General features: G+C 45.8%; 1 protein-coding gene across 1 annotated transcript in view; it reads left to right on the top strand.

Annotated features, from left to right (window-relative positions):
• TLL2 (tolloid like 2) overlaps nucleotides 1–27,536 on the top strand; it is a 98,548-nt gene that overhangs the window by 34,016 nt on the left and 36,996 nt on the right. The window contains exons 3-7 of the mRNA XM_087824154.1: nucleotides 4,443–4,520; nucleotides 14,940–15,095; nucleotides 17,259–17,376; nucleotides 20,105–20,283; nucleotides 21,227–21,332. Of these exons, the coding sequence (XP_087680280.1) occupies nucleotides 4,443–4,520; nucleotides 14,940–15,095; nucleotides 17,259–17,376; nucleotides 20,105–20,283; nucleotides 21,227–21,332 (637 nt within the window). The remainder of the gene's footprint in view (nucleotides 1–4,442; nucleotides 4,521–14,939; nucleotides 15,096–17,258; nucleotides 17,377–20,104; nucleotides 20,284–21,226; nucleotides 21,333–27,536) is intronic.

The raw sequence follows: 27,536 nt of genomic DNA, 5'->3' as shown, positions 1-27,536 counted from the left end.
TAGATGTGAGAAATTGCTTTCCTCAGTGTTTGGTGTCTGACTCCAACCCCACATCTTCAATTCCTGGTGAGCTTGGAAGGAGAGAGGCTGGTTGTAAGAAAGTAATCATGAGATGGGGCTTCCTCTTACAGGAGTCTCTGAACAATGAATCTCAACCTTGGCTGCATTTTACAATCACCTGGGGAGCTTAAGAAAATCCCAAGGCCCAGCCATGCCCTAGGCCCGCTAAACAAGAACCTCTGGGGGTGGGATCGAGGTATCAGTATTTTTCTAAAAAGCTCCCCAGAAGATCCAAAGTGCAGCCAAGGCTGAGAATCATTGTTTCAAGAATATCTGCTTTCCTCCCTCCAAAGCTGATAAAGACAAAATTTTCCATCAGTTAGGCTGAGTTAGAAATGATTGGGTTCTCTTTTCAAGCACTGTCTACCTGACTCAGCCATCCACCCGTCCGTCCGTTTGTCCATTCATACATCACATATTTTATTGAGTGCCTGCTCTGTGCCAGGCACAGTGTTGGCTGTTCATTTTGGGGCAAGACAAAGTCCCTTTCTTCAACATGTTAGAAACCAGACTGGGGGGTCAGCTGAGTAAACAGTCAATCACAGTACCTTGTGATGAGGGATGTACGTCCAGGGGGCCATGGGGACTAAAGGAGCTCCTCCAACCTGAGAGGAGCAGTGGAGCAGCTTCCCAGAGGAAGTGGTATCCAGGCTGACGCTTGAAGGACCAGTAGATTTGGGCCAGGTAAGGAGGTGGGTGTGGCTGAGGCAGGTGCATCACTAAGGGGAGTGGAAATCCAAGGTGCTGTAAATAGCTGAGGGTGGCTGAGCACAGACTAGGGGTGAAAAGTAGCAGGAAGCCCTGAAACACCAGGTGGAGGAGGCCAGTGGGGCCAGTTGTAGGGGCCTCGTCAGTTATGTTAGGAGTTGGAACTCATCCCAAGGGCAGTGGGAAGCCTTGGAAGGGTTTTCATCAGGGAAGTGGCCAAACCACATTAACTCCAGGTGGATCCCAGGCTTGGCTTTACTGGAAGCATGAGATAGGAGCTTCTGAGAAAGCTCTTCTAAGAAAAGACAGAGCCTTCAGTCTCTTGCTGGTAAGGATGACCGAGGAGGGATCTGTGCCCATGGCTCCAACCTCATCACTGACTTTGGATGTCCTCCCACAGACCTGGAAAATGCCCTGGGTCCCTTGGGAATGGCAGCCTCTCCCAGGCACCCCTCTTCTCCTTGTTCTTTCTGGGTCTCAGGCTGAGGGAAAGGAACATAGGTTTGGGAGTCAGACCCGACCCACCTCCAGCTGTCATCGCTACTAACAATCTCTGTACTCTCAAGACAGGCAAGTCACTTCACCTATTGGGGCCTTGTTTCTTCATCTGTAAAATGGGGATATTTATGGACCTTTTGTCATTGGGTCTTTATCAGGCTAGAATTACACAACTCGAGGCCAGGAAAACATTTAGCATTGTTTTTAGTGCATGGTCAGCACCATAATTGGGACTTAGTGAACACCAATTCTTTCCCCGCTCCACCTACTAGGGGGCACCTGGTCTCCCCGCCACTCCAGAGCTTTATAACCCCAGGCACCAGAAGGGGAAGGGAATCAGAAATCCTCAACCCATCCCCTCATCTACCTGCCTCAGGGCTGAATACCAGTCTCCCCAGGCCTTTGCTCCCCAACCACAGCCCCTTGAAATAACCTGTGCCCAGGTATCCTTACAGGTTCATTTCTTTTGTTTCCCACCCCTTGTGCAGGAGCCAAGCAGGTCTAAACTTACCAACCCTCCAGGCTGGAGTGCTATATGGAATCTCCTTTCAAATCCCAGCTCCTGTGTCTCCCTTCTACCCACTACTGATAACCTAGGTCATATTCAAAGCTGCAATTACAAAACTCTTTCATGTCCTCTGGCTCCCATCTAGCTCTCTCAGAATAAAAGCCCAAATCCTGAAAATGGCCTGCAAGACCCCACATGAGCTGATTCTCCAGACCCTGCACCACTCGCTGACCTCATTGCCTGCTACTCTCTCCCTCACTCATTCCAGTCCAGTCATATCCGCTTCCTTCCTGCCAACTACACTCCCACCCCAGGGCCTTTGCACCTGCTCTTCCCTCCGTTTGGACTGCTTTCAGATAGCTGCAGACTCTCTTCCTCACTTTCTTCAGGCTTCTGCTTTTCTACCTCACCTGAAACCACAAATCCTCACACCTAGCATTCACTGCTTCCCTCATCTTCATTTATTTTCTTCATAGTGCTTATTAACAACCGACTTAGATACTTAGTTGCCTCTTTGTTTATCGTTTTCTCTCCTACCCTCCATCAGAATATAATTTCCATGAGGTCAGGGTAGAGTTTGTTCAGTGTCATATCCTGCACAGCAGAAACAGCATCTGGCATGTTGCAGGTGCTGGATAAATATTTTCTGAATGAGTGAGTTCCTGAACAAACCCATGACCTCATTTGGTCCTCGCAACAGCCCATTTGACAGATGAAAAATACTAATGCCCAAGGTCTTATCCACAGCTACACAGCGGAGAAAAGTCAAAGCTAGCCCCAGAGCCTCGGCCTCGGGCTCTCCTTCCCTCCACACATGGCACATTCCCCCGCTGGCCAGCGATTTTCATACCTTCAGGATTTCCCCTGACCTTTAGCCCAAGAGGAAATGATATCGCAACTGGAAGAATACCCAGAGGGCTGGGAGCTGGCAGCGGACGCCCGGCAGCTGCAGGGAGTGCGAGTGGATTCCGAGTTGGCCAGAAAGGCATCGGAACGAGCAGGATGAAGGCCGGCGACACTCAGCGCGCGCCTGGTCCTCCGCCAGCGTCAGTCACAGGAGGGGAAGGGGAGGTCTGCGCATCAGGAGTTGGGCTGTGGGACCGCAGGGCCACACCATGGGGTTCCGTGTTTGGGACCCTTCCTAGCTGTGGGACACGGGAAAGATCATCTGGCCCTGAATCCGATCAAGAGGCTGTCCTGAACCCTCAGCTTCCCTGATGGGCTGGGCAGCCCTGGGATAATCGTTTTGTGTCTCGGTTTTCTCCTCTGTGAAATGGGATGCCACTCTGTCTGCCACTGAGGATTCTACTCAGGGTCGAAGGGAATGCGGGGAAACTGCAAATCTCTTCGCGAAGGCAAGAGCTATTATTGCGTTAGTAAATAGATTGTCCCGTAGTTGCTTTGGTGTGGATTCATATGTGTCATAGTCTCTCGTGCACCCAGGCTTTGTCCTCAAATCTGCTGTCTGGTGTCACTACCCATCCAGTTGTTCCAGCCTCAAATATAGGAGTCCTTGGTGGCCCTCCTCAGTCCCATCAGCCCCTCTCGTTGCCCTGCCTCCAACGCCGTCTCTAACATGACAGGTCTCCAGCATCTCCATTGCCCTGTCCAGCCCACCCCACTGCTGTCTCTCCTCTGGACCTTCACAAGGCTTTCTCTTTTGTTGCCAGAGCGATCTTGGTAAAACAAATAAAAACACACCCCTGTCCCCCTCCTGTTTTAAACCCTGTTCCCCTCTCCACCATGATCAGCACCTCCGTTGGGCAGGCCTATTCCTTACCTGGGTTCTTTCCCTGTCCTGCCTCCTGCTGGGGTTTCACTGACCCAGATCTGTGTGTCACCCCCTTGAAAGAGCCTTTCCCGAAAACCCTCTAAGCAGCTGCTTCAGTCATGCTCCACCACATACTGAAGGATCTTCAGAGCATTTTCTAAACCTGCAATGATCTTACTTCTTTATTTTCTTACTGTTTGTTACCCAGCCTTTAGAGTGTATGTACCTATCTGTCTTGTTCACAGTGGATCCCTCATGCTGGAACTGTACCTGACTCACAGCAGGTCTAATAATTGGCGACTGACCGTGTTCCTGATGGGGATGGATGTGAACTGGCTTACGGATAGTGGCTACTGGCAAGCATCACTGTCCTGGATTGAGGCGGTGTCTGCAGAGTCTGATTTACAGAGTAAACAGAGCAGTTTCTAAAATGAGACTCACCCCAAGGAGAAACCAGAATGCCCGTTTCAGCCAAGGCAGCAGTCACGGACTGCATGGCATCATGACATCCTGAGCATTCCCCAGCAGGGGGACCCCGGGGAGCCCGCCCTGTTCGCATTGGGCTTTCTTATGGAGTTGGGGGTGAGGGAGCTGACCTTTGGGGATTTGCCTGTTTGTATATTTCACTTCAAGTGCCCTTGAGCTGATCACGGAGAGTAATTTTTTTTATAATTTGTGCATTATGTATGTGGTTATAGAAAAGCAGGTTATTTTCTGCCCTAGTGTCTAGAACGGGGCCCAGTACATGGTTGGTGCTCAATAAACCTTTGCTGAATACATCTTTACTGCCCCGCCTGTGATTCCGATCATCCCCCAGGCGACCAGGTGGCTCCCTCATCTCCTGGTGCAAAGAAGGCTGATGTGTCCTCACATGTCTTTTCTCCTTCCTTCCCTCAGGTGGACGTGAAGAACAGCCATTTGAGAGCTGGCCGAATGCTACAGCCAGGAATGCCAGCCTTGAGGAGGCTAGAAAGGGTAATGTGAGGCCCCACCAGGCCTTTGGATGCTTTTTAAAGAAAATGTGGTAAATTGCACATAACATAAAATTTACCATTTTAATGTGTACAATTGAGTGACATTACGTGTATTCACAGTGTTGCGCAGGCATCACTACTGCCTAGATGAGGAGTGTTTTCAACACCCCAAAAGGCAACTCCATACCCACTAGTCACTCCCTCCTTCCCCTCCTCCACACCCCTGGCTTGGGGAACCTTTGTGTACCTTTTATCTTAGTGGACTGAGAAGTCCTGAAGCCTGTGGGCTTGAGGGAGTGTGTCCTTCTGTTGAGTGAGGTGGGCTGGCTGCCAGAGGGGTGGCATTTGGTTGCTTGGAGACTGTGGTCTTCAGTTAAACTTTGCGATCTGTGCTAGACCTTTTCTCTAGAGCTTGGCTTGTGAGTGGAAGCTCCTGAGGGCTGAGAGGAGGGATGATGACTCTTGGGGAGCTAGAGGTCTGATAGAACAAGTGGGCATGGGAGGCAAGGAGGGAAAAGAAAGCTGGGTTGGGGCTGGGGAGGAAGATGTAGGCCGGAGAAGCCCTGGGCTGCTGGGGGAGGGGCAGGTGAGGCTGGGGCCTCTGTGAGCAGGGCCGTCTGTGGGCAGGTAGCTGCCTGGAAATACCACCACCTCCTATCTGCACAATGCTCAGGCGCGCGAGTGCTCTCCAAGCTCTAAGATTCTAGCCTGGAGGCTGTGGGAAGGTGTCTCACTCTGGGGGAAGCTTTTCCTGCCCAGAAGCTGTGCTGGAGGAGAGGGGCTGCTGGGCTTCTGTCCGGCCTGTGTTCTGTGGGAATCGGGGCTCGCTGCCAGCAGCGGCGTTTCTGCTACATAAAATGAACACGGAGCAAAAGGAATAACTTTAAAATGCCGGAACCTTATGTTTCAGGGATGACTATGTAGGGGTGAAATGGAAATCATTATTTGCTTTATTTTATGTTTTTGTTTTCATGTTATTTTATATTTCACACGTGCACATGCATGTACCTAATCTTACACAAATGCATATATATAATTTACACAAATGTGTAAATGTGATGATTACATACTCTTTTTTAGTGTTTTTTTTTTTGCTTTTAATTTGGCTGCCTCTTCACTTCTTTTTTCTACTGTCACCCCTCTACCCTTTCCCAGGTAATACATGCGAATGACTTTGTACGCACTCTTCCAAATTTTTCTCCATACACATATAAGCACATATACCTTCATGTAGAGAAATATACACATATACTTAGAAACATAGATATAACTATAGGCTTTGTCATTTTTTAAAAAATGGGATCACATTTGATACATGTTTTATATGTATCCTGCTTTTCTCACTCATCTATACCTTATGGGAAATCCCTCTAGGACCCTTGTTATAACTTCAGTTTATTCTTTTGGATAGTTACAAAATATTCCTGGTATGAGTGGACTGTAATTTATTCAACCCTTTCTTTATCAATTAATCTTTACTTTTTGCCATCATGAACAATATTGCTAGAATGCATTTCAAAAGGTGTAACCATTCACATTTCCATAGCCATTTATAACCATGCCCCTCTCCCCATACCCTTTCTAACTCTCAGTATTATCAGTATTTTCAGTAATGTAAATGGTAGCTTGTTATTACTTAATTTGTATTCTCTGCCTGCCAGTGACTTTGAGCCTCTGTTCCTACCTTTGCCAGTGATTTGGGTGTGCACTTTTGTGACCCACCTTTCCCTGTCCTTTGTCCATTTTTTACTGGGTTTCTGATCCCCCTTTTATCAATGTGACCTCTGTTAGAGAGGCAGGTGCTTTAGCTCCCAATCCTCACCACCATCATCTGACAAATGTGCCCTTGTTTCTCAGTCACATAGTTTGTTTCTGGTACCATGTGCAAGGCCTCCTTTAAAATCTGTATTTAACTGTGTTTAACTTTGCTTATTCAAAGGTATTTTGACTTATGCATTTTCAGGCTCTCCGACATCTGATAAACTCAGTGGCACTTCATTTTTGTCATGGATGGCCAGCACTTAGTGGTGACAATGGTGCATAGGGTGTGGGATTGAAACCAGAGGGGTTTGCCATCACATTGCAGTGATGTAGATGCCGGACCTCATAATTGTTTCTTGATGTTAGTGATTTACTGTCACGTAAAAACTACCCCCAAACTTAGTGACTTCAAACAGTGATTTGTTATCTTTCATGATTCTGTGGGTTGACTGGTCTCAGTGGCGTGGCTCTGCTGATGTTGGCTGGGGTCACTAACTTGACGACATTCAGGTAGAAACTGTGCTGGGCTGGGAAGCACAAAAAAGCTTTAGTCACAGCCCTGGTGCTTCGTGTGCCTCCACGTGGCTCCTCTCTCCACGTGGACTTCACCACTTAGTTGTCTAACCTGAGACTTTTTTTATAGCATGGCAGCTGGCTTCCCAGAGGGAGGAAGCAAAGCCATCAGTTGACTTAGGGCCTGGACCCAGAACTCCCCGAATGCTACTTCAGTCACATTCTATTGGTCACAACAAACCAAAGTCCAGCCCAGATTCCACCCCTACTGTGAGAAGTGGCAGGAGCTCACAAGGATGAGAGGGCTTGCTGGTGGCCGTATTTGGAGACCATCTGCCACCTTCTCTCATGGCCTCTCACCTGCTCACCAGCAATAGACATCGTCAGGGTTTTCAGTATTTACTTGTTTATTGGGTGTAAAATGACCCAACCAAATAAACTTGGATAGTCAGACACGCTTGGGTTTGCATCCCAGCTCAGCTACTTGCTAGCTATGACCTTGGATAAGTTATCTAACTACTCACAAGAGATTTGGAGAGAATTAGAAATAATGTTTACACAAAGTGCGTAGCCAGGTGTCTGTTGTGTAAAAGGCACTCCATGAACGTAGCTCCTCCATATCTTCTTCTCTACCTCCACCTCCAAGAATTGTATTATCCAGCGCTGAAAGTGCATCATCCACCTCTGGACTGGAATTTCACAGCTGTTCAACAGCTGTACAGAAACACAATTAAGAGGGACAGGAAGGAGTAAGGCTGCTGCAGCCCATTGAAAGTCTGCCTCCGGTGGGGCTGTGCACAGAAACCACACCGCAACAAGAGACCTTCTCGGGGTTTTTAAGGAGGGTGATGACAGCCCCCCCCCCCATCCCAAACTCCTAAAGCTGCATCGTCTGCAGCTCTTCAAATGACCCTGGTTTGTTTGAAGAGGATAGTGTCAAGGCCAGGCCAGTCCTCCACTCTGCATGAGAGCGCAGGCGAGCAGGCCTTTAAGCATCCAGGGCAGTCCTGAGGGGAAGGAGACCCCAGATGCGAGGCGAGGGCCGGCTGTTCTCGCCTGTCCCTTCAGCCTTTCTTATGCAGTCGTCCCTCCAGGACACTGTCAGGCCGCAGCTTCTTGTTTTATTTGAATTAAAGATAAGGCAAGTTTTGTCAATCTCAGATTCCCCTTTAATCACAACCTGCCCCCCTTCTGCCACCCCCTGGAAAAGAGACCGCCCAGGCAGGAGAAAGGATCTGAGGGAAGCCCTGGGCCCGCTGGCCTCGGCGGCTGGTTTATTTCCTGGCTTTATGTGGCTCCCCTCAGGCCTGACGGTGGGGATTTGTGCTTCCAGCTCCGGGGAGGGCTGGAGGGCTCAGCATCCCCCTGGGGTAGACTGTTTGGTCTCAGGGGCCTCCCTCCCCTGGAGATGGGACCTCAGCCAGCATTCGGGGCTGATACTGGGATTAATGAAATGGAGTATGTAACTGCTCCGGGAGCAAAGCTGTGCCTGTGTTGCTGGATCCTGATTTCCAGAACCATATTTGTAATAGAGAATGGGCCTTTCACTTCCAGGAACTGTCCCTCTGGGCTTTGTGCTGAAGCAAATAACCACGGAAGCTGGTTGCACTGGAAAATAGGGTGCCCCACCAACTTGGGCTTAAAGCACTGCTCAGTACCGAACCCCTGAATGTCAGCATATCTGGGTGTAACCGCTGAGCCTCACTTTAGGCATTCTGTCTAGCTTGTCCCCAAACGCAGACCTTGGTAGTCATCACGGCAGCTCGCCTTGAACCCTCACCACGGCGGGCATTTGACATGCATTACCTGGTTCAGTGCCCACACCACCACCATGCAGCAGAAAGGAAGGCTCAGGGGAGGGTAGTGAACGGCAGTGTTTACCCTGCGCCTAAATCCCCCTGACCCCAAACTCCTTGCTCTTAAACCTTTGGGCTATATCTGTGGTTCTCAAACTAACCTGCACTTTCGAATCACCTGGGGAACTTTAAAAACTACAGCTGCCTTGAGTCCACTCTAGGCCCATTGAGTCACCGCCTCAGGGCAGCCCAGCAGACACCAGAATTTTTTATGAAGCTCTCCAGGTGATTCAGATGGGCACCGAGGTTTGAGAACCACTTATGCAGAACAACCCACAGTCTCCCCTTTCCGTGAGGGGCTGCTCTTGAGTCACTCAGGATCGCCACAGCTCAGGCCAGGTGCAGATTTGCCCATCTGTGGGCTGAGGGTTATGAGATGGATGGACTGTCAGGGCACTTACTTCCAGTTGTGGGAGTGATCCGTTGACTAATTGAAAATTTGCAGTTCCTCGCTTGAGAAGCCTGGGTCAGGCCTGGTTCTGTTTATGACACGGCTGTGCCTTCAGCCGGAGATGAAACATTGAATAGTTATGGCCGCTCTGCTTCCTCGGCGAGGACAGGGTCCACTCCCAGGGTCAGGGAATCTAAATGGACTTTATGCCCCAGCCCACCCCACCCTCAGCGTGTTAAATCCTTTCAGCGGCCCCTGAGCTCCTTTTCAAATGCAGGACTCTGGGCCATAATAAATAATTACATCCTTCTAATTGGACTCCAACTCCAGATAGTAGTAATCCAGGAAAATCCAATAATGACAGTTGCATTAAGATCCTTCTTCCAGGCTGAGCGGAACATCTGTTTAGACATATTTTTAATCGGCAAATGCTTCCTGTGTTGAGTCCTTGGCAAATTACATTTCTCACCGGACCGAGGGGGAAGCTGTCATTCAATAACCCATCTCTGGAAATTACACCCCGGTCTCTTTCCAGGTGCACTTAAGATTTTCCCATGCTGACTCGGCTGCATGCCGGCCCTGACAGTACTGGGTCACAGCCTGTCTGAGAAACATGGTATGTCTTAGTGTTAGTGCCTCCAAGAGAGAAGTATTTTTGTCCATTCTCCAAAGGAGAGTTGGAGGCAGAGGGAAATTAAGGGACTTGTTGAAAACCATATGGGAAATGAATAGCAAACTTCCACTTGCTACATCGCAGCCTCTGATTACTTAAGACGTGATGATTCTCAGGATTTAAACATTAAGGGTTTCAGGGCTGCCAGTGTTTTGAAGAGGTTTCCACCACAGAATTGTTTGGACTGATGGGCTGTTTATTTTTAGCATAACTCATCCATTCTTTAATTAATTCATTCAAACTGAGAAAGTCCTGAATTCTTACCACCAACCAGGCAACGTGCTGGGTGTGAATAGAGCGTGAACAAGCCAGTGACAGTTCCTGACCCCGTGGGGCTTCCAGTCTACTGGGGCAACTCATATTTGAAATCTGGGTGCAATTTGTAGTGTAGGACTGAGATAGCAAATTAGAATACATGTAGAGGCCACGCAGGTAATATCAGTGGGTAAAGCTGGCTGGATGGCACAGTGTGAGGTGGGAGAGAGATTCTGGGAACGGGAAAGCATGTGCCCTGACTACGGGGAGCAGGTGCTACTAAACTCCAGTGGGTTGTAAAGGATAGAAATGGGCCCACTGTTGCCAGATCTTTCCATTTAAAGAAAAACTAGGAAATCTGCATTCTTATGTGAAATCTTTTGATTTTTAAAAATTGGCTATTAAAGTGAGATTTAAAAAACACACACACAGTATGGGCCAAAAGTGTTCAGGCCAAACAAAACACATCTGTGGGTTGGGTTTATCCCAAGAGCTGCAAGTGCATGACTTCTGATTTAGAAATTCTAGCAGTAAAACAATTATTTTCAGGTTCAAAAATGTATTTCATGCCAATTTTCTGGTTCTGGTGATATGACCTGCTGAATAAGTGGGGACCTCTTATACAAACATAGAACTGCTGAAAATACATATATAACCTTTTCTCCACCCCGAATTAAAAATACAGAGTTAAGCTCAAGGAAGGAAAGGGAAATTGCCATGATCAGAATAGGAAACATAAATACATAAAACTAACCTTTAGCTGGTGGCGAGACTGCAGGGGACATGGAAACTGAGAGGAGTGGCAAGAAATCTTGCTATCTTTCCTGGGCTCCCAGTTGGGAAAAAATATTTTTTATAGGAAACTGAACCCCAAAGCCTGGTCCTCATACAGATATAAGTTCTTGAATTACATTTCTTTTATATGGAACTTAGACGTTAAATAAAAATTGATCTAGGATCCACAGAATTCCAAGAACCTTGAAAAAATGAAAGGCAGGGTCACACTCATGATTGAGGGCATCTCAGACTCCTGTGGAAAGGAAAAACCTCCCCTAAAAATGAACTTTAAATAAAAACATTAGAAACATAAAAAGTTAACCCATGAAGGAGAATCAGCAGAGACAATAAATTGGAGAATTAATACCCCAAGATATAGAAATAATAAAACAATCTGAAGGACATGAAATAATTATACATAAAATAACTAAAGAGTCAATGGCAGGATTTGAACTATAGTGGGGGGAAAAACACACACAATAAAACAAAGCAAAAGAACAGGCAAATTTAAAAGCCACTAAATATGACAACTATGCTTATTGAAACTGGAATGGTGTAAATGTTATATTGAACACAATTGAAGAGAGAATTAGTGAAGTAGAAAATAGATCTAAGGAGAACACAGAAATTTTACCAGAGATAAGGAGACAGAAAATGTGAAAAAAAGGTAAAGCAACATTGAAAAGAAAATGAGACTGTTTAATGTGTAATCAGTAGGAATTCTGGAAAAGGAGAGAACTCCCCTAGAGAGACTGGGAAAGAGGACCCAAAGGTCAAACAGATAAGGAATTAGGATTTTCCAAAATTAAAGGGCGATAGGAGATTTCAAGAACTGTACTGAGTCTCAAGTAGAGAATTCAAGCAAATCCACATATAGACAACTGTCATGGTGCTGAGGAACACCAAAAACAAAGAACAAACGAAGGAAAGTGGAACAAAAGATGAGACAGATAACGGGTGAAGGAATGGCCTTAAACTGAAAGGATACCTCCCACCGGCAACAATGAAGTCCAAAAGACATCGGAATACTATCTTCTTTGAAGTGCTGAGGGAGAAATACCATTCAGCTTGGAATTCTGTACATTCCCAGATAAACTTTGTTTCCAGAGTAAGGATAAATAAACTGAGAGGAGGTGAAGAGTGAGTATGAAATAAACTTAGAGTTTATTATCATCATGAAAGAATAATAAAAGATGCATTTCCAGGGAGATTTTGGATGCAAGAAGTAGCAGTGAGCAAAGTGTGAATATGAAAGTAGATATAAATCTGTATTGCAAACCAACAAATCATCAATAATAGTGCCTAATTTGGTGTCTCAAAAGCAGGGAAACAGTAACATGAAAAATATGAGGGTCTGTTTACAAATGAAAGCACATTAAGATCCTTGTATTCTCAGAATGAGAATAGAGATTCTAATTTCTTCAGGTCACTCTTCTAGTTCACTAACTCTTTTACACTTTGTTAAGTCAAGTGTGAATGCTAAAAATTAAAGGCAATACTAAAGACTAGAAAGGAGATCATGGAAATGAAAAGTAAACATAGAAAAATATCTTAATCCAACAAAAAGCAATAAAGGAGAAAAAAGAAACAAAGAAAAAAATAGCAAATAGAAAAAAAGGAAGGAAATAAGCCCAGGTATATCAGTTATAAAATAAGTGTAATTCACCTGTTAAAAGAGAGATTCTCAAGTTGAACAACAACAAGAAAAAAAACAGCCTAGCTATTTGCCATGATAACATACACACTTAAACCCTAATTACACTTACATGCAACAATCCTTAACAAAATAAATACCAACAATATAAAAAAATAATTGTGCAGCATAATTAAATGGCATATATTCCAGGTATGTAAGGCTGGGTCAGCGTTTGAAAGTCCGTCAGTGTAACCTACCACATCAACAAGCTAAAAGAAAAATCCTACTAGGGCATCAAGTGATGCAGAAAAAAGTATATCACAAAATCTGACATATATTTACAATAACAATTCAGCAAGTTAGGAAGAGAGAAATTAACTTGATAAACAGCGTCTATCAAAAACACCTATCGCTTACGTGATCCTCGACGGTGCAGGACTGAGAGCTTTCCGCCTGAGGTCAGGAGCCAGGCAAGGATGTCGCTCTCATGCTCTTATTCAGCATAGTTCTGGAAGGTACCGCAGTGAGGCCAGAGCAAGAAATTAAAGGCGTAGAAATTGGAAAGGAAGAAATAAAACATGTTATTTTGAAATGACGTTTGTCTTTGTAAAAAATCATAAGGAATCTACAACAAACAAATAAACAAACATAAAGTTCTTAGAATAAGTGAGTTTAGCAAGATGGCAGAATATAAGACCAAACCACCAAACGTTGCTTATATTTCTATACACTAACAATGAGCATGCAGAAACCAGAACAAAAAACACAATTGCCATTTATAATAAAAGAAACTGAAACACTTAGATGTACGCTGAAAAAAGGTCATGTACAATATTTATATAAAGTCACTCTCCTCATAACAATGTTTCGGCCGACGACGGGCCACACCTAGGACGGTGGAATGCCACATATCCTGGGTGTGCAGTAGGCTCTACCATCTAGGTCTCTGCAAGTGTTCTCTATCATGTTCACACAGTGTTGAAATTACTTAACAAAGCATTTCTCAGAGTGCACCCCCTTCATTAAGTGGTGCATGACTGTACTGCATATTACACAATGCTGGCGAGAGAAATTGAGAGAGACCTGCTTGAATGGGGAGACATCCATGTCCATGGATTTGAAGAGTCAGTATAATAAAGATGTCAGTTCTCTCCAAATTGATCTACAGGCTTAATGTAATTCCTATCAAAATCCCAGCATGGTTTTATTATCGGCATAGAGAAGCTTATTCTAATATTTACATGGAAAGACAATAAAATTTTATATTTGGAAACATAGCTTAAAAAATCATGGAAAAGAAGTCTAAAGTAGGAGTAGTCACTCTACCTGACATTATATACCTTACTATATAACTGCAGTAATCAAGACCGCGTGCCGGATTAGCACAGGGATAGATGCATAGATCAGTGGAACAGAATAGAGAGCTCAGAAATAAACCCGATTACTATATGACGCAGCAGCTCCACTGCTGGGTATTTATCTCAGAGAAATAAAAACTTATCTTCACACAAGCTTTTGTAATAGCAGGAAACAACCCCGAAGTCCTTCAACAGGTGAATGGTTAAACGAACTGGAGTGTATACATACCAGGGCATCCTCCTTAGAAATTATAAGAAACTACTGACACATGCAACAACTTGGATGACTCTCTGGGAATTGCATGGAGAAAAGCCAATTCCCAGAGGTCATATACTGTAGGATTTCATTTTTTAATAGTCTTCAAATGACAAAAATTTTTGAAATGGAGACCAGATTAGTGGTTGGAGTTTAGGGATGGGTTGGGGAAGAGGGGAAAGGAGGCGGATGTGATTATGGCAACATGAAGGATCCTTGTGGTGATGGGACTGTTCAGTATCTAGAATGTGATGGTGGATACAGAAACCTATACATGTGATAAAACTGCATCGAACACACACACACACACACACACACACACACACATGCACGAGTATACATAGTGCTGGGGAAACCTGAATGAGACCAGTCGATTGTATTAGTACCCATAACCCAGTTGTGATATTGCACTATAGTTTTGTAGAATGTTACTATTAGGGGAAACTGAGTAAAGTATACACAAAATATCTCTGTATTATTTCTTACAATGGCATGTGAATCTACAATAATCTCAATAAGAATTTCAATTAATAAAAACATTTCATATACAGTAAAAAAAAAAATTGAACTTCAACATTGTGATTCAGTTTGTTCCCTCAAATGTGGGTGGCTCTGAGAAGAGCTCACACCCCTAACTTGGCTCCATCCCAGAGGGATGTGAGTTGTCTGCACCCACTTAATTCTGTGGCCCACAAGCTGCCCTTGAGCCCCATGTGGCCTCATTCAAGGCCTCCAGCAAGCCAGACCCACTCTGTCATAGGCCTGGTACACTTATCACACTCTTGCCCTGTCTGAAAGGTTACCATCCAGGGGTTCAAAACCCTGACCAGATCAAATGGCCCCTCTGGAACACACGTTTGGTGGATTGGTGGATAATATAATCTTAACTGCAATGCACAGGAGGAATTAAGAGTAAAGTAAATGGCAGTGTGACTCTCTTGCAGACGTCGAGGAGAATGCCATGCTTCCTCAGAGCCCTGGGACCTGGAATGCCAGAGCTGAGACCTTCTCTTCCCGGGTCCGAAGAGCCACAACCTCAAGGACAGAGAGGATATGGCCCGGAGGGGTCATCCCCTACGTCATTGGAGGGAACTTCACTGGTCAGTAGCCCCAGATGAAGCCTGCTTTGGAGCTTGGTGTTTGGTCTCTCTGGGTTGACATAGTCTCCCCAGAAAGGACTCCGGTGGGACTGAGCAGACCTGGGGTCACGGCAGTCCCACCTGCTAGCGCTCCCTCGTGCCTACAGGGTCAGGTGCACTAGGCGTGGGGAAACCACTGTCTCTGTTGGGGCTGCGTCCCCAAAGGTGATCACTGGTCTCCGAGGCTTCATGTGGGGGTGATACATGACCCTGGTCTTGAAGGCTAGGCAGAGTTTGCACAGTGGTATGTGAGCAAAGCCCTCCAGGCAGAAGGAAGAATGTGAGCAGCTACACAGGGTGGCCCACCTGTCCTCTGCCTGGATGAGCACCCTGGACCACCCCCACCCCAGAAGTAGTCTACACAGTAACCAGTGGACATGGTTAGACCACCTGGGTCCCATCCTGGATGCAGCATTCATCAGCCATACACCCCAGGGCAAGTTACTTAATTAACCTCTCTGTGCCTCAGTTCCCCCTTAAATGGGGTGATATTTTCCACTCTATAGGGTTGTTTTGAGAATTGAATGAGTTAATTTAGATAAAGCACTTAGAAGAGTACCTAGCTCATAGTAACTAGTAATTATTTGCTATTGGTGTTACTATCCTAAAATGTGTAAGTCATTCAGTGGCTTCCCATCACCACTGATGAAACGGAAACTCCTGACCATGACCTACTTCTAAAGCCCTCCTCCAGGCCCCCCTTGCCCCCCTCCCACCTAGAGTTTTACCCCCCTCCTCCTCTTTCCTTAGTTGCTGTGCTCACCAGTCATCTTTGTTTTCTGGAACATGCCCACCTCATTACCACCTTAGCACACTTGCCCTTGTCCTGCTGGCTGCCTGGAGTGTTATTTCCCCGCGTCTTCTCTTGGCTGGCTTCTTCTGATCACTGGAGTCTCAGATCAATGACGGATCACAGAAAGGCCTCCCTGGTACCCCCACCAGCTACTCTCTCCTGTCACCTGCTTTATAGTCTAACACTTGGTATCTTCACTGTGTTCTTTCAGACCTGGTGTGCTTTTTCTAAGATTTATAAAACCTTCATCAAAATGAACTAATGTTATACAGAGAACTTTCTTTACACAGATATTTTTGTTATTCTGTGATTAGCGGGATTGCTATTTTGTTGAGTGATTGAGCTATAAACAATTTGAACCGTAAGTATCAAGATGTCAAAAAAATATATAAATGGGCAGCTAAGTTACTCTTTGTTCTATATGAATGTTTTTAAGGACAGCAATATGACGCCACAGCCACACTTTTTAGACTGGGAGCCTTCCAGTGGTTGGCTGGTTTTTTTGCAAAAATGTCACTCTAGAATTCAGACTCTAGCTCCTCAGTACTTCCCAAATGATTTTTCTAGCTCCTCATTGCTTCTAGCAAAATCAAAATAGTCTTCTTCATCTCTGATAGGTAGATTTTGAAAAGGATGCTTGTCCTTCTGTCTGCCTGGAGTGTAGCTGCACTACTGAAGTTTGCAACTACTTTATTGTCACTCCCAGACAATTTACTTAGTGTTTTATTTTTCAACACATTTCTAATCAAGGAAATATGAACACAGGTTCAGGGAAAGTATGAAATTCACCTGTTTTTAAAAGCTTTTTAGCAAATCGGGTTCAAGGTGACTCCAGTAAACACTGAGCCCCCATGCAAAGCATGGATCATGCGAACAGGATTTTTAGAGCGTATGGGCACATCCTCTATAGTTATAAAATAAAGTGAGGATGCGGAACAAAGTGCTGGTGAGCTACCTCAGAAGCCTGACATTTCCAAATCGGATAACCTGGGTAAGATGTGTTTTGTTTTTTTTTAAGTTTAGAAAAGTACTTTCAATACAAAGGGAAAACTGGGAAGCTTAGATAGGTTGCAAATCTATTTTCCCCCATCTCCCAGTTCACAAACTCCTACTCTCTATGTTTCAGTAATTCAGGAAAGTTATATTGTATTCTTAGCAGGATAAATCCTATTCCTGGTACATTTATTTCTGCTCGGAGTCCCCCAAACAAGTTTGTTTGTTTGTTTATTTATCATTGGAATAAGCTTCGTTGTAAGTCATCATGCCTTAAAGGACCTAAGGAAGGCATGGAGCCATGCGTGAAGTGATGGGCACTTGCCTTGTCATTGCAGGAAGCCAGAGGGCCATTTTTAAGCAGGCCATGAGGCACTGGGAGAAGCACACCTGTGTGACCTTCATAGAGAGGACAGACGAAGAAAGCTTCATTGTGTTCAGTTACAGAACCTGTGGGTAAGTAAGCGAAAGCTAGGCCGCCTCGGGGGAACCAGGCACAGACCAAGCTCATGGCTCATGAGTCTTGAACTTTCTCTATAAGGCCAAGTATTTCCAATGGGCTATAACATACACGAGCCCAGGGTTTGTCAGAAACTCCCCTTGCCCTCAGTGATCTCACAATCCAGTGATGAAGCAGGTGGGTCAAGAGGGAGATTCCAGGAAGATGAGGCATCTGGATGCTCCCTCATAGGAGCAGTTGAAGGAATCGGGGGTGTTTTATATGCAGAAGTGGTTCTGAACCAATTTGGCATCAGTGACCCCATGGAGAATCTGACAGGCTCCCTCATGATGGTTGTAAATACATGCAAAATGCTGCATGTCATTTTATGAACTTACAGATTTCCTCCAGGAAACACAACAAATAGTAAGATAACTGGATTATGCCTAAACTTATCTGTTATGCCAATAAATGTAAGCGTGATAAACTCTGTGACTGACAGAAAAAGGTTCTCATCTTGGTTTCAGAAACTTAAGCTTAAAGCTACATGCTGTGTATATGAGATAACGACTGAAGAAAATGATACAGAAAGGTTTGAAAGTAAAAGGAGAGGAGGCATACGGGCAAATGCTAACAAACACAAAGCTGGGATCACACATTTTGTTACAGAAAAGCATTGCTTTGTTTTGTTTTTAAAGTGTTAGAAAAAAGTGAGACACTTTATAATGAGAAAGGGTACAAGCTCCAGTGAGAATATAACTGTCATAAATCTTTATGTGCCAAATAGCATAGCATTAGCGCCATAAAGTAAGCCTGGGGGGATTCAAGGAGAGATTGACGGAAACACCAGCAACAGGAAGCTTTATTTCATCTCTGTCAGCGCACGTAGATCACTGTCAGCTTGACCCCAAAATAAGTAGATTTGTAGAGAATTAGAAAAATATAATTAATAAAGTTGATCCTATGTATCTATTAGATTCTATAACCTGATAATACATCTTTTTTTAAGAGGCTACTGAACTTTTATTGACATTGTCCATCTTTTAAGTATTAAGAACACCTCAATGAATTCTAAAAGGCAGAACTAGCATTAAAATATTCTTTAATGGCAAAACAATGAAACTAGACCTAGTAACACAATGACAAAAACTAAAATAAACACCCCTGCATTACCTGGTAAGTTAAAAGTTCCCTCTCTCTCTCTGTCTCTGTCTCTCTGTCTCTGTCTCTCTCTTTTGAACAATTCTTAGGTCATAAGGAAATCAGGATTAAAATGACAAGATGTCTAGATAATGAAAGCCTACAGTTCAACATTAATGAGATATGGCTAACCCTATGTCCAGAGGAAAAGTCACAGGACCCAATTATTAAGAATGACAATGGAATATTCAATTCAAAAAAGTTAGCAAAATAAATAAGTATATAAAACCTACTACCACAACAAAATAAACCTAATGAGAGCACAAGAAAATAGACAAGCTAACACATTATTGGACTAATAAATTGAAGCATGAATTTTTTAAACATAATAAACCAAAAGCTACAGTTAGACTAGTTTGTAGTCTAAGACACAAAAAGTGACAGTGCCGAAATATACAAAATCAGAATCATAAAAGAATGCTCTGCAAAACTCTAGGGCAAGAAATGTGGAAACTCTGATAATCTGAATGACTTCAAGACAGCTGTAAAGACTGGCACAGACCAGTAACTTTGAAAGAAATTGAAAAATTGAGGGAAAACACTCTCTCCCTCAAAGCACCAGGCCTAGAGTTTCACAGATGAATTCTTTGACACCTTCAATAAACAGATTATTCTGGTACTATTTAAGCTTTTTGGAACATAGAAAAAGAGAACGCTTCCTTCCAAATTACTTTTAAGGAACTATCGTGGCATTGCTACCCCAAAGTGACAAAGATGGCACCAAAAAAAGAGAAAATCATAGACTTATCTAACGTGAATGGCCATGCAAACTCCTAACTAAAATGTAAGCACAAAGTATACAGCAGTGCGAAAATAGAAGAGCGGGCTGCCAAGAAGGTGCATCTAAGGAATGCAAGGCTAGTTCAACATTGGGAAATCTATTTTCATGATTCACCACGTTGATAGGGCAAAGGGAAGAAGCCATATTCATATCTCAATAGATGCTCAAGAGGCATCTGCACAATTCAGCATGCATTTTGTTTATGTTTTGTTTTAAAAAAGTAGCCAACATAGCACAAGAATAGATGCCAGGGATATATCCTTGACTTACTATATATATACATATAACCTGCATGGTGAGATTATCGCTATTTTATTTTCTTGCTTTATACCTTTCTATGTTAGGAATAATGAATAAGTATTACTTGAAAAAGTAATTGTGACCAGAAGGAGAGTCATCCCTAAGGCTCCTCTGATAGTACCTGGTTGCATCTTTATAGAAACTCAGCTGCCTCCTTCCCCATCTATTCTTCTTGTCATCAGTGATGGTTCCGCAGAGACTCAGCGTGGAGGGGTGGGGGAGGGCATGTGCTTTATTCCAGGTAGTGAGGCCGCCATATCCATGAGCACCAAAAAGGTCAGGAACCTTTAGCAGTTATTTCTGTATTGGGAGGAAAGTTGGACAATGAAAGAACGTTCAGCTCTAAAATTGTGTTTCTTTTACACACACACACACACACACACACACACACACACACACACACACACACATTACACTCTTGCTGTTCCCTGGCCTGCTGACCTGGGTATTTTTGCATTTTCCAGCTGTTGCTCCTATGTTGGGCGCCGAGGAGGAGGCCCACAGGCCATATCCATTGGGAAAAACTGTGACAAGTTTGGCATTGTGGCTCATGAACTGGGCCACGTGGTTGGGTTCTGGCATGAACACACCCGGCCAGACAGAGACCAGCATGTCACCATCATCAGAGAAAACATCCAGCCAGGTAAGGAGCCTGTGTGGAGTCTGGAAGTTAAAGGCCAGGAGGGTGACATCCACAGGGTGGGGCAGGCGTGAAGGGGAGGGGTTGCTGGGAGCCCACCAATGCTCATTTGTAAGTTTTGAAGCAGGGACTCTACTGGGCAGGCGTTTGTCACCAGCCCGTCACTGTCCACCCGTGGCCCTTCCTGGGAGGTCATCTGCCATAGCTTGTAGATTAGAGCAGAAGCAAAATGACTTTCCATTCGTAAGGGACAATGAAATCCAACTGCACTTCCTAAAAGGAGGAGAACCAGCCCAACACTGTTGCAGCATCAAGGCTGATAAACCAAAAGAAAGAGTCCTCCTGGTGGCTTTCATGAGTTATTTTTGCCGACTTAGGCAACACATCTTTTCAAAACTAAAATACAATTAGGACATAAGAACATATAAAAACAGCATTTCTGCCTAGAAATGTTCTGCCCCAAGGCAGATGAAGTGTTTAGATTTGGAAAAATACCTTCTCATGTTAAATAACTTTATATAGAAGTTCATACTGACCATGAAAGTGTCTGGTGGAAGAACACAGTTGCCTTAAAAATGCTTCCGAGAGTCTGAATTGTGAGCCGTTTGGGATTGAACTTTACTCTGACTTGTTTTCTTTTGCTCCTTCCATAGCAAGAGCAGAGATCCCCCCATCCCCCAATCAGATTGATAACTAACCTGCCTGCAAACTTAGTTTAAGAGTTTGGAGTGGCACTTGGGGAGGGGTGTTGGGAGAACATAGGGCTTATTCTAAGTCTCAAATTTCCAGTCTTAAAAACAGCAACAGGAACCCCCGCCAAGCCAGTCATTTGACTGATCGGGCTGCCAGCGCTCTCGGAAGTCGCTATGGGCCCTCCTCCCCGCTCTGCCTCCTTTCAGGTGCCTGCCTTGGTTTGCAAAGGCCTTAACAGAGTGTTGTGTCACAGGTCAGGAGTATAATTTCTTAAAAATGGAAGCTGGGGAAGTGAGCTCTCTGGGAGAGACGTACGACTTCGACAGCATCATGCACTACGCCCGGAACACCTTCTCAAGGTCGGAACCCCCCTCACGCCCCGTCTGTCTGTCTTACTGTGCCTGCCGCAGGCTGGGCTTGGAGTTGAGGCCTGAGTGGGTCCCTGCGTGCTCTAGCTCGGTTGGCGTGTCTGTCCTTGAAATGCCGTGGCCTCTGGGCTGCAGTGAAATATAATCTAATCAGGTTCCCGCTAATAAGATTGAATCCCATTGTGAAGCAGGTGCTCCATCACTCCTAGTGTCACACGCAGCAAACTGGAAAGGGGACATTATTGAGAGGCTGGTGTGGTAATAACTGAGAGGCTCTGGGTCAGACTTCCAGTGGGTGGGGGATCTTCTAAAGCACATCCTTGACCTAGGCATGGTGACGTTTACCAGTTCTCCTCAAGGAGGTTAGGTTTACTGGGAGCTAGATGGTGTCAGAGCTGGGAGGGTGCTAAATCATGGATTCATTTCAGAGGCAAAGGAAGTGAGGCTCTGGCCAGCTCGAGGGCACACAGGTAGCTGGGGTCGAAGTGAGAACAAAGATCCAGGTCTCCTGCCTGCTGGTCACACACTATGGTCGCTGGATCCCCAAGTATGGCCAGACCCATTCTTTACGGCTGGACCCATTGCTGATCGCCGGCATTGGCAGGGTCTGTGGTGATGTTAGTGTTGTGCTGGACCAGGTGTTAAATGTTTTCCATACTGCTCTTGTAGTATTTTGTGTGTAAAAGTTCTCCCCTGCCAGTCTCAGTTTTGTGGGTCTTTTCAGCCTTGAGTGAAAGGAGACACCGGGCAAATATTTTTCTCTCCTGGTAGTTTTTTCACAGTCTTCTCTGAAAACTAGCTTGTTTGCTGTTTATTTACTTAATCATTAAAAAAAGATTTGAGGTGATTCCCATAGATAAATAGGACACAAATGGAAACATAAGTGAGGAAATTGGAGCATGGGGGAGGGGAAGAAATAAGGGTAGATGGCTAGGTGGAAGTTTGGAACTGATTTAATATTCAGAATATATGCCATAAAGTCCTGGCAGCAAATCCTGCCCCGTGCTTCCCAGCAGTCACAGCAAAGAGTGAAACACTCATTTCACGAGTCCATGAAGATCAAAGAAAATCCTTTGCTCAGGAGACACACAGCTCTTGGGAGTGAAAGGGAGGTTGTTCACCCCAGGGCTCCTGGGCTCTTGGGTAAGGCTGCTGAAAGCATCCTGTTGATGACATCACAGATGTGTGGGAGAGACCCTCCAAACCTCGGCATCCCACCTTCCCCGGAGCACTGTTCCTCTGGCCACAAAGCTAATTTAGTTATGAGCTCCCTCTTGCACTCAGGCAGCAGCTCTCCAGAGTCCAGCGGTCGGAATCTGGTCTAACCAGGCATCTTTGAACAACTGGTGTAGGAGCGAGCTCCCCTGTTCTCTTTACTCTTGCCTGGGCTCTATATCAGGAGATACAACGGGCAGTGTGTGTAATGAAGACCGCTGAGCTGTGTCGGAAGCCTGGGCTCTAGTCCTGGTTCTCCCAGGAACCTTGCTATTGAGGGAGGTCTAGGCAGTAATTTGGGGCAGCTGTGTCAAATCTCCACCTTCCTGGGCCTCAGTTTCCTCCTGAAAGGGTTGGACTACAAGTTCTTGGAGCCCCTTCCAGCTCAAACATTTTATGCTATAATTTCTTGATCTGGTGCAGCTGGGTGAAGGATTGACAGGTATGATCTCATTTGTTGCCATATGGAAACTTGAGGCTTCTTCCTCCAGGTTGGGAAGCAGATTTTGAGGGACCTACTCTGGGTGTGGGGAGAGTCTCAGGAAGCCAATGGGGTAGGCAGGATGACAGACCCCCTGCAGAGGTCAGAGTGGAGGATGTTTGGGTGTTGGGCCTGGGATGACTCACAGGGTTGAGAAACGGTGCAGGGCCTAGTTGGGCCACAACACATCAGCCCCAGGGGCTGCAGGCTGCTCAGTGGAGACAAAGCATTGATTTCAGGAGGGAACCAGTCTCAAGTTGGTCCAGGTGGGACGCTGGTACTTGGGTCTTATTTCTGTAACTGTAATAACTCTTTGTATTGCTTTATAATTTATCTATTAATTATTATTATAAATTTATTTATCAATATTTATCTGTTGTATTCCCCTCTCTCTCACTAGACTGAGATCTTTGAGAACAGAGACTATCTCACTCTCTTCCAATTCCCAGCACCCATCATGGTGCGTGGCACAGAGTAGGTGCTCAATAAATATTTGTTAAGTGAATGAATGAGTCCAAGGAGGCAGGGAGATCTGCAATGCTGGGGACGAAGCGAGGGAAGAAATGTCCAGTATCCTCATTGCCGTTCTTTCCGCATACTCACAAATGCAGTGGTCGCTTCACTAAGGAGAATCTACAAGCATCTACTATGTAGGGTATTTTGGATTAATTACTACTAATGGGTTGTAGGAGCTGCACTTCCTTCTCAGTGTCTGCTGTGTGCAGTTCCTATGCAAAGCTCTGAAGCCAGAGACTGAGGCAAGAAAGAGTGTCTTCTGGCACCAGCATTTCTTTTCTGTCTTTCTTTTTTAAAATCTCTATTTTTTTCTGCAGTCTCTAGTTCATAATGCCAGCCCTTTGCCCTTCAGGAGATAACCATTATTAACCACTGTTGTCTACGTGAAAGCATTTTATCGCATAGACCAATGGAAGCCCATGGACTAAACCCACGAAACGACGATTCCTCTTCAGAAGTTCCCAGGATCTCTCAGAGGGAGCTTGGCGACGAGGCAGCACAGGGCTGCTGGGCGACTGGGTAGGAGCAGAGCAGCGTCCCTGATGGCACTGGAGGGAGGAAGGCCTCCCCGCCTGCTACCCCACTGTTATCTATTGCTGCAGAACAACCTACCCCCCAACTTAGCAGCTTACAACAACTTATTTTTATGGTGTTGTGGGTCACTCTGGCTTGTGCTTCTCTGGCCTCCCTGGTCACTCCTGCAGCAATAGTCATTTGACAGAGCGATCGGACTGGGTGACGGCCAGCGCCACGTCTGGTCATTGTTCGCCCTTTGGTTCTCCTCTGTGTGGCCTCTCATTCTCCGGAAGGCTAGACTGGGCTTTCTACTCCATGGGAGCTTGGAGTTCCTTAAGGACAAGCTGGCAGGCTGCAAGACTCTGAGACCCAGGCTCTAGAACCTGCGTCACATTTTATTGGCCAGAGCAAGTCACAGAGCCAGCCCAGATTCAAGTGATGGAGAGAGAGATTCTACCTCTTACTGTGGGGAGTGGCACCTGCGTGTTGCAAAGGGATGTGGATATTAGGAGGCGTCATTCATTATTTTAACAACCCCCCACAGCTACCTTCTCACCTCTGCCCCAGCGTTCAGAATGATTTTGGCAAATCTATTTCATAGCAAGCAGATACCTGCATTCCCTTGTCTGCAATTTTCTGCACGGATCTTCAGACAACGCCTTTGTTCAGTGTGGCCTTTATCAATGGCATCCTTACTGGCGGGCTTTCCTAGCCCACTTTTTGTCAAAAGCTTCCCACTCCTTAACTCCGTGTCGTTACTTCTGCTCACACGTCCCCTGGAGCTGACCTGCACACCGTCTTTGATTCTGTAGAAGAGCAGAAAATGGCACATAGAACATTTACTCATCTGGGAGGCAAATGCTATTCCTGCTGATGGGAAACCCAATCTCCGTGTGTCTTTACGACCGAGCTGTCTCCTTCCAACTTTATTCCCTGGAGTTTATTGCAGCTCCTCCCCCTCCCCTTGGTTGGACCCCGGGCTGTGGGTAGTGGTGTCTTTGGGGGACTTGTTGGGCGAGGGTCCAGGAGATGAGGGGAGAGTTCTCTGGTACAGTGTCGTCTTTGTTTGGAGAACTGTGAGTTGACAGTTTTATTCCCTAAGGCATCTGCCAAACCCTTTCTTAGTTTAACAGAATGTCAGTGCTACGAGTTGTCCTACATAAAAGGGGGGACGTCACTGCCGTGGTTTACACAGGGGACGTCTCTTGTAGTAAACATCTCCCAGAACCCACTGCCTTGCTGGCAGCTCAGGATGTGCTGGGGGAGGGGAGGTTCCAGCCCCAAAGAGCTGTATGAGTGTGAGGCCATGTGGTTCCTGCTGCTTGAAGTCACCAGCGTTCCTGATTCTATCATTTATCTACTGTGCATCCAAGCCTGCCGTCTCTTGGGCAGTGGGAAAGACTGGCTTGGAAGATGCCAGGAGGCAGGCTTCGGGCTGGCCTGGGCCCCAGAGCTGGCTCCCCATTACTAGCTCTGCGCTCTGGGAGGGTCATGAAGCTCTGTAGGCTTGCTTTTCCCACCCGGAGCGAGGAAGCCTCATAACAATGGCCCTTGCTCCTCGAGTATTCCAAGGATGAAATGCGATGGTGCATGTAAAGTGTCCAGCCAGGGCCCGGCACGTAAGAAGGTCTTGTGAATGCTCAGTGAGTGTGAGAACACGTTCTCCACACAGCAGGACGCTGGGGTGTGGTCATCGGCAGGGTCAGCCAGCCCTGGCTGCTGAGACGTTGTAGTGAGCTTTGCTTGCATTTTGTGCAGCAAAATTTCTTTCTTCAGAGGAGCTGAGAAAATAAGTGCAAATGAACACATTTTATGTTAGGGCAGATGTACCTCTTTTTTTTTTTTTTTTTATCAATAGGTGATTGAATTTAGAATTTCATGTAGAGTTGTCACTTGTGATTTAAAACTTGGTGAGGTCAGTGAGGGAGACCAAGGACTTCAGTGAAGTTTCCCTGGAGGACCCTGGGCCCAGATGAGGCAATGGGAGTCAGACATTAGGACAGGCGGGTAAATGTAGGGGGTGGGGATGCTGAAAAGTACACACATCAGTCGGTGATCTAGGCTCCTACGAACTAAAGTTGGAAAGAAAGTGAGCTCGAAGTCTAAGAAAAAAGGTATGTGCAAAAACAAAAAGGAAGCAGTAGGGATAATATGTATTTTCTAATGTAGTGTAGAATTTAGGGAAAAGGCGATGTTTGAAAGAGAGAGTGCAGCTAATAACTAGGTAACGAGAATTTTCGCATTTCCTTTTGGGTATAAGTAACTACTTTGCAAAATCTTTTGAAGACTGTCCTGTCTTGGATGAGTGATTTAGTTCAAGAAGCATTTCTTGAGGCCTGCTGTGTTCCAGTCCCTGAACATAGAGATGAAGGACCCAGTCTCTCTGCTGGGGGAACTTACTATTTAGCAGAGAAAACAATTACTATCACCCCTCAACAAAAGACAATATAGTATGATGAGAAGAGACTAGACAAAGAAGGCCCAGAGGAGGGGATGATTAATTCAGGATGGGAGGAGGGATGGAAGGGGCTCGGAAGGCTTTACAGGAAGAGCCATCTGATGGGGTTTTGGAGAATGAATAGGAGTTTATGAGTGAACAAAAGATGGGGGATGGACAGCTTCAGCTGAAGACAGCATGTGGAAGGGCATGTCTGGGGTTAGCAGGAGTTCAGTGTCACTTAAGACAATGAGGTGGGGGCAGGAGTGTGGCCGAGGAGGAAGGCAGAAGCAGCGAGCCGGGGGGCTGGAGATCCAGGCAGTGATCGTAAGTCAGTGAAGGGTTCTAAGAGGAGGGGGCACACTCCTCCTGCCCTTACACTTCAGGATGATCATATTGCAGCCATGTAGGGGTTAGAGCAGAGATGGCTGAGCCTACACGGAAGGAGGCCAGTGAAGAAGCCCCTGGGAGGGGTTCAGGAAGGGCATGCTGATTGCCTGAGCCAAGGTGGTGGTCTGGAACGAGAAGGAAGGCATGGATCCAAGGCATGCGTAGAAGGTGCCAGGACAGGACCTGGCTCCTGACTTTGACAAGGGAGTGTGCATGAGAGTGGGCGGAGCTGAGGGCACCTTCAGATTCAGTCTCAGGAGGCAAGTTTCCTGGAAGGAGCAGAAGAATGGAATACATTTGGTTTTGAATGTGTTGGATGTAAGAGGCCCATAGGACAGCTTAGTGGAAGGGTCATCAGGCACCTGCTTAGCACATGGCTCTGGGCCTGGAGTCGGAGAATTAGCCTATAGGAGGTAGTTAAAGCCCAGGGGAGCAGGTGGAGCAAGAGAGAGAGGGAAGATGTCTGAGAGATGGCACTCCCAGGGGAAGCAGAAGAGGATCCTAACTTACTGCTCAGGGAGAGCAGTGCCCTGGGAACTAGGAAGAAGAGAGTCTGAGGAAGGAGGGACGGCAGAGGCGTCAGTGCTGTAGAGAGGGCCCACGAAGACTAACAGTGTCCGTCCTAGTTGTCAGTTGGTCA

Source organism: Miniopterus natalensis, chromosome 14 (genome assembly GCF_054644295.1).
Source record: "Miniopterus natalensis isolate mMinNat1 chromosome 14, mMinNat1.hap1, whole genome shotgun sequence".
Classification (NCBI taxonomy): Eukaryota; Metazoa; Chordata; class Mammalia; order Chiroptera; family Miniopteridae; genus Miniopterus; species Miniopterus natalensis.
Note: the sequence above shows the minus strand (reverse complement) of the source record. Positions and strands in the feature narration are given on the sequence as shown.